Raw genomic sequence first — 21378 nt, 5'->3', positions numbered from 1 at the left:
CATTCATCACTATACGTACTGTACTACCTCATTCACCTCCTGAAGTATTTAGCTTTCCTCCTGATACACCCTGTATGTAATACATAATATATACTTCAAGCTGTACTTACAGAACGTATGTTTTTAACACTAAACTTATAGGAAACAAAATGGCTCGTTTAATGACGGTTTACATAAACCAATAACCATATACATTGATGATAAAAATTTATGGAGACTCGGGACACAGCTGCACCCCCTCATTCTGGGAGTTAAGCTGGATACCTTAGGTAGTGAGAAAGTCTTACAATCTTTTCTGCAGCCCTTCTAAAAATTAATGGATCCGCCATTTGAGGATCTATTATATTATCTGAAACAGTAAATAATTGATTTCCTCATTACGGATCATCCGTTGCAATTATCTGTAATGTTTTTAAATCGAAAAATTGATTATACTGTATTAAATATGATTATACTACTTAATTACATTTCACGTTTTCGGTTTAATTAATTGTTGTTTATTAATAGTATAAATAAACTTTAATTTTAATATAAAAAAAATTAATTGCAATCAATTTCTTTATTACGTTTAAAAACTTTTTAAAATGTAATTAATTTCTCAATTTTAATAAAGAATTTAAACGTAATAAAGAAATTGATTGCAATTAATTTATATATTAAAATTAAAGTTTCTTTATACTATTAATAAACAACAATTAATTAATTACAATTAAATTTCTCATTCCCGTTTAACTAATCGTTATTTAATAATATAAAGAAACTTTAATTTTATATAAATTAATAAGTCATTAAGACGTGGTCATAACTGTGTCAGGCCATCAATATCATTAAAATATAACAGAATTTTCAAGAAATATATGAAATTCTTAGCAGAAACATTATATAAATCTTCATATTCTCCAATTAAAACAGTCATAAATTGGTGTGTGTGTGTGTTTCTATATTTATTTTTTGGTCTTTCAACTATTCATGCACATAAAAATAATGGCTGATTATTTTAGGAAAGATTAATGAAGTGCGATATATATCACTAATTGGGGAATAATCTGTAAAGGAATTAATGAACTCTCTTAAAGTGTAGTGTGTAATATATACAAAAACACTTGAAAACAGATTTCTTTGTGATGTATCTAAGCTATAGATTGGAAGTTTAAGTTAAGAAATTCGAGCCTCTCCGGGGTTGTAATGTATATATACTTCTATTTTAGACATATTCCCCCTTCTGTGTTTATGTAGCGAACAACTGCAGATGCTGGAAAGTGACTTTAGAGAAAAATGTCGGTATTAGTTTTAATAATAACAGAATTTTTCACTGATTTACACTTTTAATACTGATTTACAGCTCTTATCTCGAGTGGTTTACTGTTTAGCTTGGCAATACTTCAGCCATTTATAAATAATGGGGTAGGAAAAAAATAAAATGAGTTCTAACGAAAAGAAATGTTGTAATTTTAGAAAATTTCAAGCATTATATCTGTAAATAATTTCAAATTATTGTAAACAATAGTCATAAAACATTAACCCCTTTTACAACATCATATTTATTGGTAAATCCCATAATTAGCATAGAAAACCTTTACGCAACTCTCCAACAAAACGTTATCATAATAAATAAAACATGGAGGTTCCTCGTGACAAATGTTACGTATACGTTTACTTTAATTACAATATCTAACGAGAGAGAGAGGGAGGAAAAAAAAGAGCAAACAGGAAATCATGACGGAAACAAAAATAAAACTGTAGTGTCGTCATTAGTGACGTATCGAAAGTGAGTAAAAGTTGGGGTTGTAGTGAAGTGTAGGCTGTTGTCCTCACACAGCGAAATTGTCTGTTTATGTGGGAAGCACGTGAAGTATCATGCCAACCATTACTACAACTACATACGGCTGGAGAATATACAGAGTAAGTATATAACTTTATGTTTGTTTAGTCTCGACGAATGTATGTGTTTAATTAAACTCATACAATGAAAATATACGTACTTTTAAGGATAGGATTTTGTATTGTATCCTACCTTCAGAGCATACTCTGAGGATAGGAGATGTAGTGATTTTCTGGAGTGAATTCTCCCAACTTTCTTAACCCATTTTCATTTTTTAATGCTATATAAAGTATTAAATTATGTAGTATTTATTTAAAATATTATTAATTTTATATTTAAATATTTTAAAAAAATGTTTTTAATTATACAATTAATATCTGTATAAATTTTTAAAGCAGAATTTCTGTCCTTTAAGCAACGTTTATTAATAATATTCAGAGTATTATCACTACCAAGAAAGTGTTTGCTTTGCTTACTCAACCTGATAAAAATATGATTAAATAAGATATCAACTAGAAATATTATTTAAAAAATAATTTATTTAAGTAAAGATATCGCTTATCTTCGCCTCCCACATCTATTTTAAGTTACAAAAACCTCAAAATGTATTAAATTACACAATAGCATATGTAGAAAGCTTCAAGATTTTATTCATTTTCATCCACTTCAAACACAAAAACTTGACTTAAAATCAAAAATTTAACCCCTCTGCTCCTCCTTATCCCTTTATATTATATTTAAACAAAAGGAAAATAATATGAAGGTTATTTTTCAAAACACCTGCTCACCTTGAACTACTCGGTTGAAAGTTAGAATCTATAAACAAGTTCAAGAAGTGTTTAGTGGCTTATTTAATTCTGTAGTAGCATATTGTCACAATCATCATGCTTGAATAATAAATAAACATGTGTAATAATTAGTTATAACGTTTAAAATGTCATTAAATTTCCGTTGGAGGAGGGGTTTCTTTTTAATGTAATCTACACGCTTAATACCTTGACCTTTATGAAGTTTAACAGGGGCAAAACCCCTAACCTTTATGAGGTTAAACAGGGGTAAAATCTTGATCTTTATAGTGTTAAATCTAGATAAAACCCTGGTTAACCTTACAAAGGTGAAGGCAATGCAAGAAATAATCGAGAAAATGGGCGGAAATTGTTATATAACACCAATTTTACATGTTATTTTTGCATGTTATTTTTTACTGATGTATGCCACATGTGGATAGTAAGATTAACATGAAAATTTCGCGTATTTTTATACATTTCTATGCCCAGAAAGTAATTTATATAATGTATTTTCTTAATTTTTTTAGTATGGTGATAGAGGTTCAGGATTTCGTTTGAAACGAAATGTTCAAGATTTTGCTAAACTTCGACAGAAATGCCTTGATGAAGGTGTTTTATTTGAAGATCCGCAATTTCCTGCTGAAGATGCTTCGCTCTACTTTAGTAGAAGCCCTCCCGTATATATAGAATGGAAACGTCCACATGTAAGTAGAACAACAAATGAACTTTCATTTAAAAATTTAAAAAATATATAATTTATGGATTTTTCAATGCGCAAATTAGTGTGCTGTAAAGATCTGCTCTATTTGTCTTAATTATATAAAATTTGTGAAGTTAAGTTTCATGTAAGATTAGAGAAATAAATGCGCAACTTCGATACATCAGACAAGTCCAGGTGGATAACCTAATAAATGTGCCAGTTGTTTATCGAGAACGGGAAAAAGATATTTTAATACGTATAAAAAAATAGTTAAAATTAACATTTTAAAGACCTCTTAAGACTTTCTAATATATATTAATTCTAGAAATAATATAAAATTAAGTATTTTACTAGAAATGCGAGAGAAAAATCCATTCATCCGTAAAGATTCCCGAGAAATCGACATTAAAATGAGCCAAAAATGTGCCATACAGATTATAAATTACAATATATAAGAGGTCCTGACTGTAATTTCTATATTAAATTGTCAGCAAAACATGACAGATCATCAATGAGTAATATAATTATTATTAAATTTAGATGGAGATGTTTCCCTATTTAAACAATCGAAAAGGATTAGTTATAAGTTTCTAAACCATGTACCATTCAGTTTAATGAATTAAGATATAAAGTAGCATTACACAAGAATCCGGATTCGAATCCAATCAGTGGGCATTCATTAATTCAATAGATTATGTGGCCAGCCTCAATTATGCCCATTAGTAATTGATCTGTCTAATACTTAATAAGGACCGGTTTTCTCGTAGAAAGTCCTCCCCTTGGTATGTTGCATCGCCTTCTCCCGTCAGTCCAATTGTTTTCGACTCGCATCCGATGAGTCTAAAGAGGAGTCATGTGAACTCACTTAATGACCATATTTGAAAATTGTTATAGCTTACAGAAGATTAGTATGGTCTGCATGCACAAGAGCCATACATAAATTAACTCATAGAATCATAAATAATAGTATTTTATCTATTCTTCTCTTATAAATATAAGGATTAAGTATCAACTGAATAATGTATGAGTCTATCGCGTCACCAACTTTACGATTACGCCATATTAATTATTGTTTTTTTTTAACTAAAAAAGACCACGAATTTTTACTAAATTAAGATGTGGTGTGTATTGTACGTGACGCTATCGAGTAATATGATATTCCACTTTCAGTACCATAAATTTGAAAGGTTGTGCTACAAGAACAACTACATAAGTAGCTTCCTGGAAGTAATTAAGCTTCAAAATGACTTTGACAGCTTAATGCCAGCTCTACAAAAATAGTAAAATGGAAATTACAAATGATGATTCGTTTATTTTTCTTTGATATTCTAGTTTTTAGGTTAAAAGAATTCCACGTATGAGAATTTGATACAAGGTTAACTAAATTAACATTTCAACAGCCATGTTCATCAAATTGGCTTTTTAGTCTACAAAAAATATGAGTTAAATAATACGTTAAAGCAAAAATCTACATCCCATATGAGCAGTCCTTAAGTTGTAACATTACAGGCTTTCCCTTCCATCAAATAATGATAAACATAAGAATGTGAGGTCTTAAATTAAACTCATAACGCGAAGCCATAATGTTTAGCGTATATATACAAATACAACCCAGCAAAGAACTACATATAATAAGGATTGACTCACGAGCTTATCGTAACACAAGTGTTATTACCTGGAAACACTTCAAACCCTCGTCATTCTATGTGGTGAATACACTCTGCAGATTACGTGTGCTATCATAGAAAAAAGGTTAAGGTCATCACGGACCGTCTCAAAACACTAGAGATGGGGATTTTTCAGTGTCTGTTCTCGACACGTCTTCAATAGTTTCAAGATTTTATCTCCGCGAACGTTCCTGAATGAAAGAAGAAAACTTTTAAGATTATTTTTCTAGAAGTCTCCTCTTTAAAAGCATCTAAATTCATTACAAGTGAAACTTTCAAGAATCAAAATAGAAAATGATCCTCCTTTCTCAAGCTTCTCTTTCCTTCGTGTTTGTTTCAAATTTTTGTTGGATTATCATTTATTCCTTTTCCCGGTAATTCCAGTCCATTATAATCCAATAAACTAGCGCTTCGAATGGATTGGTTTGATTTAATAAGACAATGCAACACATGGGCGATCTGCCAAGGAAATGCCCACTGGGAGTTCTTTCTACGGAAAATTAGCTCTTATTTAGATATTAGAGACGAAGAAAACCAGAAAACAGCCGGTGAGGCGCGAATCCACGACCAAACTTGTTCGGTGGTTTTATCCATTCCCATTGGTAGGCCATTGGTACCCCATTTAAGTATTTAGTAATACAAATATTTAAGTACAATAACTATAAAAGTTAAATATATTAATATGGACTAATAAATACAGAAAAATCTTAATGGAATAATCAAGGAACTTACATTACACAATACACAGAAATTTGAAGTGATTCATAAAAGAAGTTCCAGTTATTCTACATAGGTATACGGGAAAATTTTATCAACACACAACAAATTTTATGCTATATTATATACTGAATACCGAGAATTTTAATATTAATACTAACTTATCTTGATGGTGTTACAACATAGATGTATCATCGAGAATGCCAAATAATTTCATAAAATTTGGCAATATCCAAAGTTTGACATACAAACTTTAGTATTTTATGTAGAAAGTATGTTGCAAAAGTGATATAATATGCTTTTATGAGTATTATTTTTATTCTTATATTTCTGTGCCTTTGGAAGGAGTGGATCCCATATCTGTGATTGACCCAGGCCCCATCTCACCTCTCACACCTCCAGTTCTAATGCTGAAAATGTATTATGTAGAGAAATCCTAAAATTAAAATGTATTATGTAATGTTTGGTTAATATAAACTACACGCAAACCTTGATATAACGCTAACAAGTAGGGCAATCCTTGTAAACGTCAATGACCGCATTGCTATATATAATTCCTACTGTTTGAAGTATATTATTATTACTTTAGAGCCACACTCGATTTAGTGCCAATTTCACTGGCAAACAAATAATGATAGTAAAATGTGATTTAATTTGGTAACATTCTATGAGCGGGGAGGGGGGAGGGAACCCCCCCAATCAGTAGACCCCCCCTTTGTGATCAATTAACATCTAAATAGGGACAAATTATTATTTGAGAATTGTCCATTTTCTAGATCTCCCGACGAATATTCTCTGTTCCTGCAATGATCCAAGAGTAATTAATCGAATATGTGTGTGGTGTGTACGTGTACCCTCTTCGAGTAACTAACAGTATGGAAAATATTTTGGCGAATAGCGAATGGGTGGATGCACCCCTAAGTTTGGCCTGTTGATGGAGGGGACATTTGTTTTGATTCGAGCTTCTTAAAAATATTTTTAATTCCGATACAAAATTGAACCCCAAACCCTCCAAGCAGCAGGATGATGTCTTTGCTGCGCCTCCTCCAAACGGAAATACATGCAAATATTCTTGAAATTTTCGATGATAAACAAAGCAATACGTTTTTTTTTTAATTTACTTAATAATGGGGGTAGAAAGATTAGCAATTAAGCAATTTTGGAGCTTAATTAGAATCAGTTTAATTCGAAATAATTTTATCTGGTTAAAACTTACCAACAAATCTTTAATCTTTAACTACAGTAGACTTAAAAATCTCACCTGAATTTGAATTAGACTATAAAAGATCAGAAAATTAAATGTCTTAAAAACATATTATTAATTAAAGCCTATAATTTATTTGGTTAGAATACTTCTTGTAAGAGCTTGCATCATTTAATGCCTCTAAAATAATCATTTTTTCATTAAACAGTTAGATGCATTTGATAGGAAAAGCAACAGATACATTTATAAATTTATATCTATAAAAAATACAAGAAATTTTTGTAAATAAATTAAAACTGAAAAAAACTCTCTCTCTCTCTCAAACTAGTGTTGCACAAGTTAGAGTAATTCCTAGAAGAGTTATTTTTATCCAGGTCCATTACTCTTTTTTCAGAAAGAAAAAAAATAGTCAAGATGTCCTTCAGAATAACCAATAGGTAGTACACAAAATCATCATTCTTTACCATCACCAGTTCAAAAAAAAAAAGGGAGAAATTTATTTTAAAACTGTTTTATTAAATGTGGTTTAAGTTATAGCCTTTATAAAATTTCTTTTTTAACTTAACGTTAGGTAATTTGCCCCGCCGAAAGGTAAATCTTTTATTTGGCACATATTCAATGCCTGTTATATCATTCTTGGCATGAGCAGGAGTATGACATGAATAAATGAAATATATTAAGATTGCCTATTTACTCTTTAAAATTATTATTGGTAATGCCTACAGGCTACAAAGGATTGTGGAGGTGTTCTTCCCTACCTACAGTCATACAGAATATAGTCTATATCATAAAAGTAGCAGCATAATTTTTTAAATTAATATTAACATTATAGTAATGTACCAAAAGTCAGTTAGACATTGTAATAGCAACTGGATATTTTTCATTGAACATGTTTCTGACTGCTCCATACTTTTTGCAGCATATATCCATCAATTTTGTTTTAAATTCAGTTTGATCCGTAGGACCATTCATTAATTATGTACAGTCGACCCCCTATAATACTGTTGATTATTTTGTTTTATATGAATTCCATGTTGTACGAGTCACTTAGATTTTACAAATACGTGAGCCTTTCACGGCCCGGCACACGTATTTATAAAATCTAAGTGATTCATACAACATGGAATTCATATAAAACGGAATAATCAACAGTGTTATAGGGTGGTCGACTGTATATAGTTTAAAGGGGTGGAGATCAAGGCATTGTCTGTACAGACTTTTTAGTGGCATCACAAGTGGTAATTAAGGTACGGCCCTTTACTCGTATCCAAAACATACAAAATAAAACATGACAAATTGACTCTTAAATCCTGTACTTGATATTATTATTTTCAAAATTAAGTTAGATGTGATTTTTAATTTTAATTAATAAAATTTATGATTTAAATACATTAATTTTCCTTATATATACTTTAAAAAAATGGTACTTATATAAGGAAATGATGTGACTCTTGCAGCATTTGGGATTTCTATTTTTAATTCTTTCTGTTATTTATCCAGTAACATGACAGGTTCTTTGATTATCACACCTTTTGCATCATTTATTTTTCTTTCCTCTACTTTGAAGTTGGAAGATAAACAGATAAATGCTTTTGAACATGTCTTCAAATGGAAACTGGAGAGTTATAAAACTTTTTTTTTGGCATTTATGCACTCTATAAAATTATTTTAATACTTCTCAATTGAGCTTATAAAAGATTTGAATAATAATAATAAAGTTCTTATCATTTTAAGTATAGTTTCAAAGTTATTTATATTTTAGAATTTTTATTAAAAAGTATATTCTGTAGAAAGAAAAGTAGTTTTTGTTTGAATTCAGAGATAAAATAATCTATTTTTATTTCTTGATTAGTATGTTATCAGCCAGTAAAGATAACAGCCTGATAACTTGCTGTCTGGTACTAATACAAAGCTGTCTTTAGATCACGGTACAGCTAGGAATTAAGCTTTGTAGGACTAACAAATAAATGTATATTATAGTAATTTAAATTAAAACTGATAATTAAAAAAGAAAATTTAATTATTTTTAACATGATTTTTTTGGGTGGTTTTTTTTTAGCTCTTAGCATTGACTATACCACTCTCTGAACAAAATCCTACATGCATAATAATTTTTTGTTTAGTACAATCTGGCTACAAAGTCATTAAAGCAGCCCAATAACTGTTAGAAATGTTTCTCAACTATATTTTAAATCACAATAACCCAATGGAAATGATCATAGGCTGTTGAAGTTCAGACTTTTGAGACCATATTATCAGATCCTCATCCAATTCATTGTCTGTAGAATTTTTTGAAATATTCTCTAACTAGAAGACCAAGGAATGAAAATGTTTTGCTCTCTATGAATGATTCTGCCTTAAGAGGACAGTTATATACTGTTGAAAGTACTCAGAAAATAAATTGTTTTTATGTAACACCGACAGATAGTAGTATACATTATCTTTTTCTATTACTATTTGGTGTGTATAGCTATTTAAAACTAGTACTAAGTGTATATTTCACACCTCAGCAAGAACAGTGACACAACTCATAAATTGACAATTTTCTTTTCTTTTTTTATATTAAAAGCACTTTTACATAAAGGGCCTTATAACAAAATTACACCTAGGGCCTCAAAGGAACATAACCCGTTACTGGTCTGAAGATGGAATTATTAAATCCCGAAAAGCATTTAATCCAGTTAAAATCGCGGTGACTCCTTTAAGAGTTTCCAGTTCATTTTAATTGCATATATGAAGTTACCTGTTCATATTTAGTGTCATAAATTTAAAAGCTTAAGGCTCTAAACCAGTGTTTCTCAACCTCTAACGAATCGTCGCCCCCTTCAACGTAGTACCGTCCCCTTCACTACAAAATACCGATGCCGAGGGCCAAGACTAACGCAAAATTCGTACTGCATTGAATAGACTAGTGACTAGTATAATGTTATTTGTTTAATTATTGTATGATATAACGAATAAAATACTGGTATCTAATTATTCTTAATATAATGTTTTACTATATCGGCCAGAAAATTGTTGTTCGTCCCCCAAAATATAAATTGTTACTAATCGCCCCCCTCAACATGGAAAAACGCCCACATGGGGGCGATATCGCCCCCGTTGAGAAACACTGCTCTAAACTCTCATGTTTTCAAATTTATTATTTGGCTTACAGATACACTGGCTTAACCTATCCTGGTTATAATGTCTAAAAGTAGAACTCCTACGATTGATGAATATTTATTTATTTTTATTCAGTAATTTCATGTTTAAAATTTAAGAAAGTCTTTTCACATTAAAAAAAATATTTTCCCTGCAATTATTTTCTTTGGTTTTATAGTTATAATGGTAATTTTACTTGTAACTAGTTATACTAAGAATTGTTTTGTTATTTATCTAAAATTCATATAAGGTCTAAAATTTAGTATAGCCACATTGAATAAATGTAATGTTTATTTTCAATATTTAACAAAAATATTGAATAAATTTGACACACTCTACTTAAATTACTGAAAATTCAATGTATTTCTATCATAAAAACAAATTATTATTTGTTTTTAATTCTAGTTTAAAACACCATCAAAAAAATACATTGGAAATAATGTGAAAATTATACAAATTTGTTCCATTTAATTATTATTATTGTATTACTTTTAATGAACTAATTGAAATTCTTTCTAATAATTTTGTTTTAAATTAGTGAAGTGGGTGTTTCTTCCTATTTTATTTTTGACATCTTTGCACTTTTCACACCATTAATTATTCATATGTTTAATTAACCTATAATTGCCTGTACAAGGTTTCATTATTCACATGCAATAATGTATTTAATTACACTTAAAAAATAATATTTTAATTCAATATCATGAAATAATTCTTTTATCAACAATTTTATACATTTTGAAGATATTTTATGAATTTATCACTTATTTCAGTTAAAATTTAGCATTATTTAAAGACAGACTGAGTCTTAAAGATGGTTATTATACTTTAAGTTCTAGATTTTTACTCTATCTGCATTAAGAAGGCCTATTTTCATGCCTTTCATGGGGTTTGTCTGATTCAAAATGGATTGGCTGAATACTGAAGAACAGGTTCTCATATTGGGGTTAAAATCATCAATTATTAAATCACCAACTCATACTTGAATTTAAGTATTTATCACCTTACTGATAAGATGATAATTGCATAGATGGGAAGAAATTGTGCACCTCTGTCATATATCTGTACATGTATAATTTAATGAATCTAGTAGATTATAATAAATACCTTTAATTAACAAATATACTTTTAAATCTACATTAATTTAAATTTCCCACTTTACTCCAACTCAAGCTGCGGTTAGGGATGTCCCAATATTGCTGATACTGATACAGTATCAATACTTTCCCTTGATACTGAATACTTTTTGTATTCGATACTTTTGGTCTGGTACGGATATCAATACTTTACTTTGGGTATTGGATCTGGTATCTGATTAACTAAATATTTATTTATAAATAGTAACCATTATGCAGTACTTTTGTTTGTTAATCAACTTAGACCATCAGTGATGTTTAAAATGAGCTACAGTTTGTATATACTTGTTTGTCCTGACATTTGTATAATTTGAACACAATACAGAACTTTTGATGTAAAGACAACATTTTACCTTTTCACCAAGGATTTCTTATCCACCCCTATCCCATGTACAGTAGTATTCACAGAGCCCATTAATAGGACTGTAAATCCAGGGCTTCTTTTGTGTACATCAGTTTAAATTCGTATGATGTCTTATCAGTGCCGGCCCGAGGCAAGTTTTAGGATGGAGCGAGATCCTATTATGGTGCCCCCTTGGTTGACCCTAATTTATACTGTTTAATTTTCTTTACCACTGAGGTGCCCCTAGGACTTTAGCACCTGGAGCAGCTGCTCCATTTGCCCTATGGTAGGGCCGGCTCTGTGCCTTATGTACTGACTTCTGAACCAGACAGCAAAGATTCAATTCCCTAGAGTAAACAACAAAATATTAATTACTCAGCCTTCATTGTAATGAGTACATTATACCTATCACTCTTCTTTTGAAGTCTATTTTACTTGATTTTGATATATTGCAGTCAACAAAAGAAAACCAATCCTCTTTTTACACAATTGACTTTTTAACATGGGAAAAAGTTTATCTGAAAATTTTTAAATTTAACTTTTCATTAAAATTCAGTTATTGTTAAAAAAAAGTCACTTTTTTTTATTGAAATCAAGAGTTAATTTTTCTTTTTTAAACACAGTACAGTACTATATCTACATCAGAGAATGCTGTATGTCGACTTTATGTTTCCTATTCTACCTTGTGTTTACTATATGTACAAATGAATCTTAATGATAAATAATGTTAGATTAAAAAAGCTAGTGTTTCTTTTGTAAATTGCTTATTTTTTTGTTCCATTGAAGTTATGGATCCTATCAAGTATTTTTCTACAGGATGCATGTAATGTACTTTTTTACATAGCATTCTTTGCAACATATCTACCACACACAAAAAAAGATAGGTGTATCTTCTCAGCATAAAAACAACTGGAAGGCAACATGATAGACTGAACAGCAACAGCTGGCAAGATTTCCAGTTTTAATACCCGATGCTGATACTGGCCAATATCTATACTTTAAGACCTGATACTGATATCAATACATTAAAACTATTCATGATACCAATATTGATACTTTTGTGGTATTGGGACATCTCTAGCTGCAGTATCCAAAATAAAAAGATATGTAATCTGATATTGCTAGTTTTTTTGAGAATTTTCATTTCTAAGAGTGCAGTTAAGGATAGATTTTATATTTTATAAACTCAATCACAATTGCTAATATTTAATTGTAAAATTAATTTAATTATATATATATACAGAGTGCATAAAAGTGAATTAACCATACTTTGCATGTTATATATGTAATTATGAATACAAACTGTAAACTGAGTTCAGAATAACATGTTTTTCTTTTGAAAATTTGATGGAAACATAATTAAAAAACGAAAAAACAATTAGAATGATGTTAACCATTGAAAAACCCATGATATAACAAACTTCAATTCTTTATTTTAAAAGTTTTAATACATCCAAGTTTCCATAAATTTGGCAAAAACATTTGTTCCATACAAACAAAATAAGCATCTTGGAACTAATAGTCAAAACTTATTAATAAATGTACAGTAAAACTGTGCTTTGCAGCTACCTCAGTTACCTCGCCACCTCACTTAAGACAGAAGTGTTCTAAAATGATATTTATATGTGGTCCTATAGAATAGAAAAACATAATGCTTCCATACTCAACATATTGTTTAAAGCACTTTTTAAAAATGGAATTATGAGTTTTGTTGATATACTTTTGGAACAATTTGCCACGTTCTCTCCCACAGATGACATTCAAATATCAATAGAATAAACTTTATTTACACTTGACAAATTTAATTTATCTCCAGAATTTAATAAAAATAAAGATATATATTTATTCAATAATTTTTACCAAATCTAATTGTATTTTTTTAAAATATATCTGTAAATCAGTAATGATCATCTATGTTACTGATATATTACTTGAAGCCTTGAACAAAGAAAAATATCAATGAGCCTGATGTAGAAACTAGTTTAATTATTAACACTTTTTTCAAACACTTGAACACTTCTGTTTGTTTAATAATTATTTCTGAATTTTCCTGTTAAAATACAGTATTTACGTAAAACCTTTACTACCATTTCATAAACACATTGATTTGTCTATAGATACTAAACAGAAATTGTTTAGTATCTATAGTACTATTCATTCAAGTACTACACAGTACTTGAATGAATAGTACTGCAAACAGCTTGCATTTGCTGTGCATTTACTCTATATTTCATTATTCAGTATTAATACATTATCCTGTATGAAAGTTTGAATACAAGGTAATGTATTAACACAGTATTATGTAAATTTTTTACTTATTTATTTATTTTTATAATTTATATTATACTTTTAACAGGATTCAGAACAACAGAGAATACATCCATACTTGGTACTGTATTAACGAATTAAAATTTATTATATAAAGACTGGAAAAAAAGCAATGTTAACATTAATTGCACTATAGATAACTCTGCAAATATTTAATTATTATACTCTTATCAGCTTTTGTCATAAGGTACTGTACATATGTATGAATTAGCAGAAAAGGTTACAATATACATATTAAATATAACTTAAGTTTATATATATGAGTAAACTCTAAATAAATTAAAGTCTTAAACTAATTAATTATCAATATTTTAGAATAAATTCATGAAAAACAGTTATTTATGTGAGAAACTCAGCATTTTGAATGAGTATTAATGTACTATTTTAAACATTATTGTTCATGCTTTGGGATAATTTAGTACTTCTTCAATGTTTTAAAAAAATGTAAAATTTTAAATCTTTATATACAACTCATTTTTTATTAGTATTAAAAATGATTGGCTATATAATAATAAATGGCTCTAAATTCCTTTAAAATATAGCAAAAATCTGTTTTGTTGAGTGCTTGGAAAAACATTTAGAGTGGGTTCCAACAAAGCAGATTTTTGTTATTTCAATTATTGAATATTTTCTAAATTAGTTTTTATGCTTTAAATAAATATATTACAGAATAATTTAAAAGTCTGTAAGCATGCTAAGAAGTTATCTGTATATTTTTCCTTATACTCTGTACACATTTTAATTTTTCCAATTTCTTCTGGATATCACTTGTGTTAACAATTGCATTAAAACCAGGGCTGTGGAGTCGCGTAAAAATCTACCGACTCCGACTCTTCCTTACCATCCGACTCCGACTCCGTTTCATATACATAACAAGTTGGTAAGTAAAAAGGGAGTTGGAGTCGGCGGATTTTTTGACGACTCCGACTCCGACTCCGACTCCGTTTCATATACATAACAAGTTGGTAAGTAAAAAGGGAGTCGGAGTCGGCGGATTTTTTGACGACTCCGACTCCGGCCAAAACACCAAAACTCCACGACTCTGACTCCGACTCCACAGCCCTGATTAAAACAACCCTTCATACCTATTTTTTAGATCTTTGTTGCAAAGTGGAACTGAGAAATTTTTCACTTACACAATTTCCAAAAAGAATCATGTGTTATTAAGTCTTAATGGTGAGGAAGAAAAACTATTGAATTACTATTTTTATCCACTAAACTGGTTGTTGGGATATTCTCTAAATGACAGAGCATAGAGATTTTGTGACTAATAAATTGTTTCATTGCAATACATTGTTACAAAAAATAGTAATATTGAGCTAAGTTTTGCCTATTAAATACAACAGTATTCAATATAATTCATTTTAGAAAATATAGGATAAGCTTGATAATACTGATAAACCTAGGAAACAAAAAGGCAAACTTGGTTTACAGAATGCTTGTATCATCTGTTTTTTTTTTCTATATTTTAAGAGATTCATTAAAGTAAGACAAAAATAAAAGTAACATTAACTGATACTTACTGTACGATAATCTTAATGTAAAATAAATGTGTTTGGAACTATTTTTAGAATGATCTGCTAACAGAGACTTGTGTGTTCAAAATTTTACCAAATCTATATAAAAAATTATACAATAAATTAAATAAAACACTATAAATATCAATAAAACATTTCTTAACTCTATTTTAGAAGATGAATAATTATCCATACGAATCTTTCTTTGATAAATGCAATATAGTGCACTAACAAACATTAGATTTTACAGCATTTTTACAACTAATTACACTGACTAAAATTCATTTGAGCATCTTGGCAAATGTAATAAGTTGTATAAATATAATATAATTTCTATGGAGATTATATTACATTTATAATTATACTTGATATAGTCTATAAGTATAACATACAATGATACAATAAAGTACAAGATTACAATTAACATATCATATACCTCAGGTGGGCAACCTTTTTAAATGCGTTTGCCAAAATCTTCAAATTTATGATAACAAATATGTCCCTAAAAATTTGGCATTTGGTATCTTAAGTATAGAGAAAATCTCTTTAAATAATAAAAAATCTACATATATACACACTTATAAACCTGATAAATTCTTTACAAAACATGAAAATATATATAAAAAGAGATTGGATATTTATTTTTTTAAGACGAGCCCTGGGTCGCACGCCAGAAAAAGTCATTGGCATACATACCAATGACGCCTCACTCATCTTATACTAATTGTCAGTCTCCAGTGTTAATACATCAATTGTTACCAATATATAATGTTAGATATATTTATATACATGACAAGCAGTGAATCACAATAAGTTTCGTAATTATTTATTTAATATGAGAATTTTATATAGCATATATGAAGATATTTCACATAGATATAGCATTAAATGCCTGTTAATTCTTCTATTGTGGCATTTAATTTGTTATTTAGTTTGTAATTATTAAAAAAGATTTTTAAAAAAATTAAATATGTAATGTGCATGGGTTTTTGTTAGTAAAAATAAAAATTTAACTAATTTTTAAAATAGAAACTCTCACTTTTCAGGAATTAACACCTGAACCTCGACTATTTGTAGAAGGAGCAACCAGATTTGATGTTATTCAAGGAGAATTGGGTAATATAAATAATAGTATTTTCTTGTTTTACTTTCAAAACATTATTTTTTAATATTAATAGTTTATAACATTTAAAAAACAGTGCTTTAGAAGTATATCATAATAAATTTATTATTTTAATACAGGTGATTGTTGGCTGTTAGCAGCTGTAGCAAACTTGACTTTAAATGACAATTTGTTTTTTCGAGTCGTGCCAGACGACCAGTCATTTGTTAAAGATTATGCAGGAATCTTTCACTTCAGATTTTGGCAATATGGTAGATGGGTAGAAATTGTGGTAGATGACAGACTTCCCACTAGTCGTGGACAATTACTTTTTATGCATTCTAAACATAAAAATGAATTTTGGAGTGCATTACTCGAGAAAGCTTATGCTAAGTAAGTAGCTTTATTAATACTTTCTTAGTTAATTGTAATGAATTTACAAAGCAATTATTTTTGTATAGACTTCATGGATCATATGAATCACTACGTGGTGGGGCAGCAACCGAAGCTATGGAAGACTTCACGGGAGGATTGACAGAATCTTATGAGCTTAATAATGCTCCTAATAATCTCTTCTCAGTTATGCTTAAAGCATATCAGAGATGGTCTCTTATGAGCTGTGCAATAAATGTAATATATTTTAAATTAAATTCTTTATTTCTAGTTTAAAAAGTAATAAATGTTTTCCTTTAATATAGCCAGATCCTAATGTTGTTGAAAAAGTAAAGGATAATGGTTTAGTCATGGGTCATGCATATAGCATTACTAAAGTAAAACTGGTAAGAAAATATTTTGCATGTATTTTTTGTTTATTATTAGTAATTATTAATGGACAGAAAGATATAATTTAGAATTTTAATAACCAATAGAAAGTGTTTAAGAATACAGTAGACCCCCTATAACACTGTTGATAATTCCGTGTTATATGAATTCCATGTTGTACGAGTCACTTAGATTTTACAAATACATGAGCCATTCACAGCCCGGCACACATATTTGTAAAATCTAAGAGCCTCGTACAATATGGAATTCATATAACACGGAATTATCAACAGTGTTATAGGGGGATCTACTGTAATAATGAACACCTTTGTTATAGCTCAAAATATAATTATTCATTCACAGATCTGTGTTCCTTAACTAGGATTCCCTACACTATTACTAATAATTATTTTCTGCTTTCTATATTGGACTTGATATTTATAAATATTCATTAAGAAACTCTTTTGCTTCACAAGAATAAAAATGGATCATCTCAAATTGGAAAGATTCAATGTGAAATAAACATGCTTGCATTTTGTTTCTTTCTTTATGGAAAAGTTGTCTCAACCACTATGAAAAGAAAAAGTCCATGACTCCTTATAGTCATCTTTATTGCACTTCATTTATGTAGGACATTGGCCAGACAAAAGATATTGGTTCATTTGTTAGCTATTTTTTTATACTCCAAGCCCCGAAACAATAGTGTTGCCAATACATAACAGTTATTAAAAAAAAAAATACATTAAAAATCATTATAGTTAAAATGAATAAGAACAAATGACTGATATTAAGAAGTTAGATAACTGTTAATAAAATGTGCACAAGATATAAATGGCTTAGTCTTGCATCTCAATGAGTATTAAATTATTCCAGTTGCATAGCCTTATTCATTGAGCATCTGATAATGATCTAAAGGGTCTTTACTCTTTAGGTCATCATCAGATGCCAATCAAAATATGATATTAACCACACTATTTTCACACAATAACTCCTAACTGGGTAAAATTGATAAATAAACAGCCACAGAAACCAAAATAACCAGCAAAAAAAAGTGATAGAGTGCCAACATTTTCACCCATGTTAAATGGGCACCATTTCTGCTGGTTATCTTGGTTTTTGTGGCTTTTTTTTAATCACACTGGTTTCTTTTCATCATGCTAATCAGAAATGGTGGAGTGCAAATAAGATACTTTTGCCTTCTTATATATTAAAATGTATAATTTAAGTTTATTTTCACAATTATTCAATAAATAAATAAAACAATTTAGTTAATTTCATTGTATAATATATACTTAATAATGAATAGGTTGAAATCAGAACTCCTAGAATAACAGGAAAAATTCCTTTATTACGAGTAAGAAATCCATGGGGTGAAGGTGAATGGAATGGACCTTGGAGTGACAGGTAAGAAAAAAATAGATAATTTATTTATATATTTCAAATTTTAAAGAATTAAAAAGTTACTTTATTAAGGTCCCGAGAATGGAGTTTGACTTCTGAAGATGAAAGAAAAGAAATTGGTTTAGTGTTTGATAAAGATGGAGAATTTTGGTTTGTATCAGCTCAATTTTAACATTAACAAACTGTACAATATTAATAAGATCTTATCAACATTTCTAGGATTTCATATAAGGATTTCCTAGAAAACTTTTCTTATCTTGAAATTTGTAACTTAAATCCTGATTCACTTGAAGATGAACCCCTGACTAAGCTCTCAAGGAAGAAGTGGGAAATGAGTATGTATGAAGGTTCTTGGGTAAAAGGTTGTACTGCTGGTGGATGTCGGAACTTTGAAGGTGATTTTTTTTCTTATTAATTTATTTTTAATTCTCTATCACAAAAAATTATTTATTTGCTTCTCAAAAACTATTTATAGGGTAAAGATGATCTAGATATAGGAAAATTTTTCTTAATTACTTTATTTACCAATAAACAGTTCTACACAAACGTTGTACAGGGTAGTTGAAATTAAACTTCTCTAATTCAGAGGGCTCCGGAGAGTATTCTACTGCTCAAAATGTAACAGCATTTGGACAACAGGTACTTCAGATGATGCGCTCACCATTTATTAAATAACAATTTTTCATACAAAAATGCACCGATAGGTGGCATTGGAGTTATGCAACTGGGGTGTGAACCTGTTTCATTACTGGAGAATGGTATCTGAATATGCTACAACTTTTTTGATCCCAAAGCTTCAACAAAACCCTGAAGATAGCATATTCATGAAAGATAGTGCACCATCCCACATCTCTCACTCTTTTCTTTGTGTTAAGGCAGACTTTTACAGATGAATAGGTAATCAGTCATTATTTCCCAACAGCCTGGCCTCCTTGTTCACCTGATTTTACCCTATATGACTTCTGGCCATGGTATTTTTTGAAAGATCAGGTCTATCATGAAAAATATGCATTTGTGTCAGATATAAATGACAGAGTTCATTGACATGTTCCAGTATTCATTATGTTCAGGAGTGGAAAAACATGCTTTTGCATAAGGAGCACATTGAACATTTGTAACCATGATTTGCATAACTCCAGCACCACTTATTGATGACTTCTTGTATGAAAAATTTTTATTTAATAAATGACAAGTGCATCATCTGAAGTACCTGTTGTGTAAATGTTGTTTCATTTTGAGCAGTAGAACATTTTGTGGACCCTATGTATTTTGCGGTGTTCTATGCTTAGTATCATACATGTATAGTAAAGTTATTTCAGAATATGTAGTTAAAAAACTGTGTTTATAACAGCATGAATATCAAACTGATTAAGCATAAGTTGGCTGAGAGGCATAGAGGGCAACAGGCACTAAAGCTGTTATCCATTGAAGCTGTGTGTATCTAGTATGGTTATATCTGAATTAGTTAAGTAATCAATACTTCTAGAAGTGACAATTGAATGGTAACACAATCTTTATGGTAAGCAAGAGTTGCAAGTTCAAGTCCCACTTTGAGCCAATCTCTTCTTCCATAATATTCTAAATTTAAAGTACATTAATTTAAATTTGTAATTTATTGTAATGTACAGTACATAGAGTATATTAATGTAATATTAAATAGTTATGTTTTTACCATTATTAAAATTATACTAGAAATTTGTTAATAGAAAGTGGAATGCATTTTTTATATAACTGTATTCTGTAGAAAATATTCAAAAAGTATTTTCTTAAGAAAATAATTAAATGTCAATTATCCTCTGAGCATTTGGACACATTCACGAGAATTTCACAGTTTCAAATTATTCACAAGTGTTACTTATTTGAAGAAAGTTGAAAACTTGAGATTACCACTTAAGAATTACTTATCTGATTCTCTAGTCTTTTTAGTGAAAAATAATTACCGTACTAAAAGTGGCTAATTAAAATGAAAGTTAATATTTCTCTGTATTACAGTTTCTTCTGTTATTTATAAAAGAACAGGAATGCATACAAAAAATTATTATTAGAGATGTTTTTTATAAATGATTTATCATATATGGTGAACTTTATTCTCATTTTGAGTTAGACAAAACTATGATTATTATATAGCCCAGTGTTTCTCAATCAGGGACAACAGAATGTTTCAAGGGAGCCGCACTTTAACAATCAAGTTTGAGAGCCAGAGCAAACTCTAGTGGGATCACAATCAGAATAAAATATTAAAATTATATAAAAGCATTTAAACTTCAATAAGTAAATTATTAGAAAAATGTATGTAAATTTTTAAAATACAGGTATATCTCGCCTTACATCGGTAATTGGTTCCAGGAGAGGCGACGTAAGTTGAAAAACGACGTAAGTTAAATTTACTTGTCTCCAAATCTACTTGTCACTAGGCTAAACCATAAATTACCATTCCCAGTTCTGTATTTATTTATTAATGCATTTTTAATAATATATGGTTAATAGGATCTATTTTAAGCTTACAAACAAATAAATTTTAGTTTTTAATATAGTACAGAAAAAAGTAATCTAAATTTACAAATGCATGTACTGTAAATACAGTACATACTTGTAAATGTATATATTTTAATATGATTTTATGTGCTTTAAACGTTTTTCTAGTGGTATTACGACTTCAATATTTGTGGTGGACAGACTTAAAGTCGAATAAAATGACTTAAACTTGATTTTTATTTTTCCATATACTTTTTTGACAAACGACGTAT

The 21378-nt window shown here is 29.2% G+C and overlaps 1 protein-coding gene across 1 annotated transcript in view; it reads left to right on the top strand.

The window, feature by feature from the left end:
- The window catches only part of LOC111619212 (calpain-B-like), a 52049-nt gene that overhangs the window by 1762 nt on the left and 28909 nt on the right, over nucleotides 1-21378 (top strand). The window contains exons 2-9 of the mRNA XM_023360900.1: nucleotides 3138-3314; nucleotides 16413-16482; nucleotides 16609-16861; nucleotides 16930-17098; nucleotides 17167-17247; nucleotides 18537-18634; nucleotides 18704-18781; nucleotides 18851-19034. Of these exons, the coding sequence (XP_023216668.1) occupies nucleotides 3138-3314; nucleotides 16413-16482; nucleotides 16609-16861; nucleotides 16930-17098; nucleotides 17167-17247; nucleotides 18537-18634; nucleotides 18704-18781; nucleotides 18851-19034 (1110 nt within the window). The remainder of the gene's footprint in view (nucleotides 1-3137; nucleotides 3315-16412; nucleotides 16483-16608; nucleotides 16862-16929; nucleotides 17099-17166; nucleotides 17248-18536; nucleotides 18635-18703; nucleotides 18782-18850; nucleotides 19035-21378) is intronic.

This window comes from Centruroides sculpturatus, unplaced genomic scaffold (assembly GCF_000671375.1).
Source record: "Centruroides sculpturatus isolate CEXI.00-Female unplaced genomic scaffold, Cexi_2.0 scaffold114, whole genome shotgun sequence".
Lineage (NCBI taxonomy): Eukaryota > Metazoa > Arthropoda > Arachnida > Scorpiones > Buthidae > Centruroides > Centruroides sculpturatus.
The sequence above is the reverse complement of the archived record's forward strand: the minus strand, read 5'-3'. Positions and strand labels throughout refer to the sequence as shown.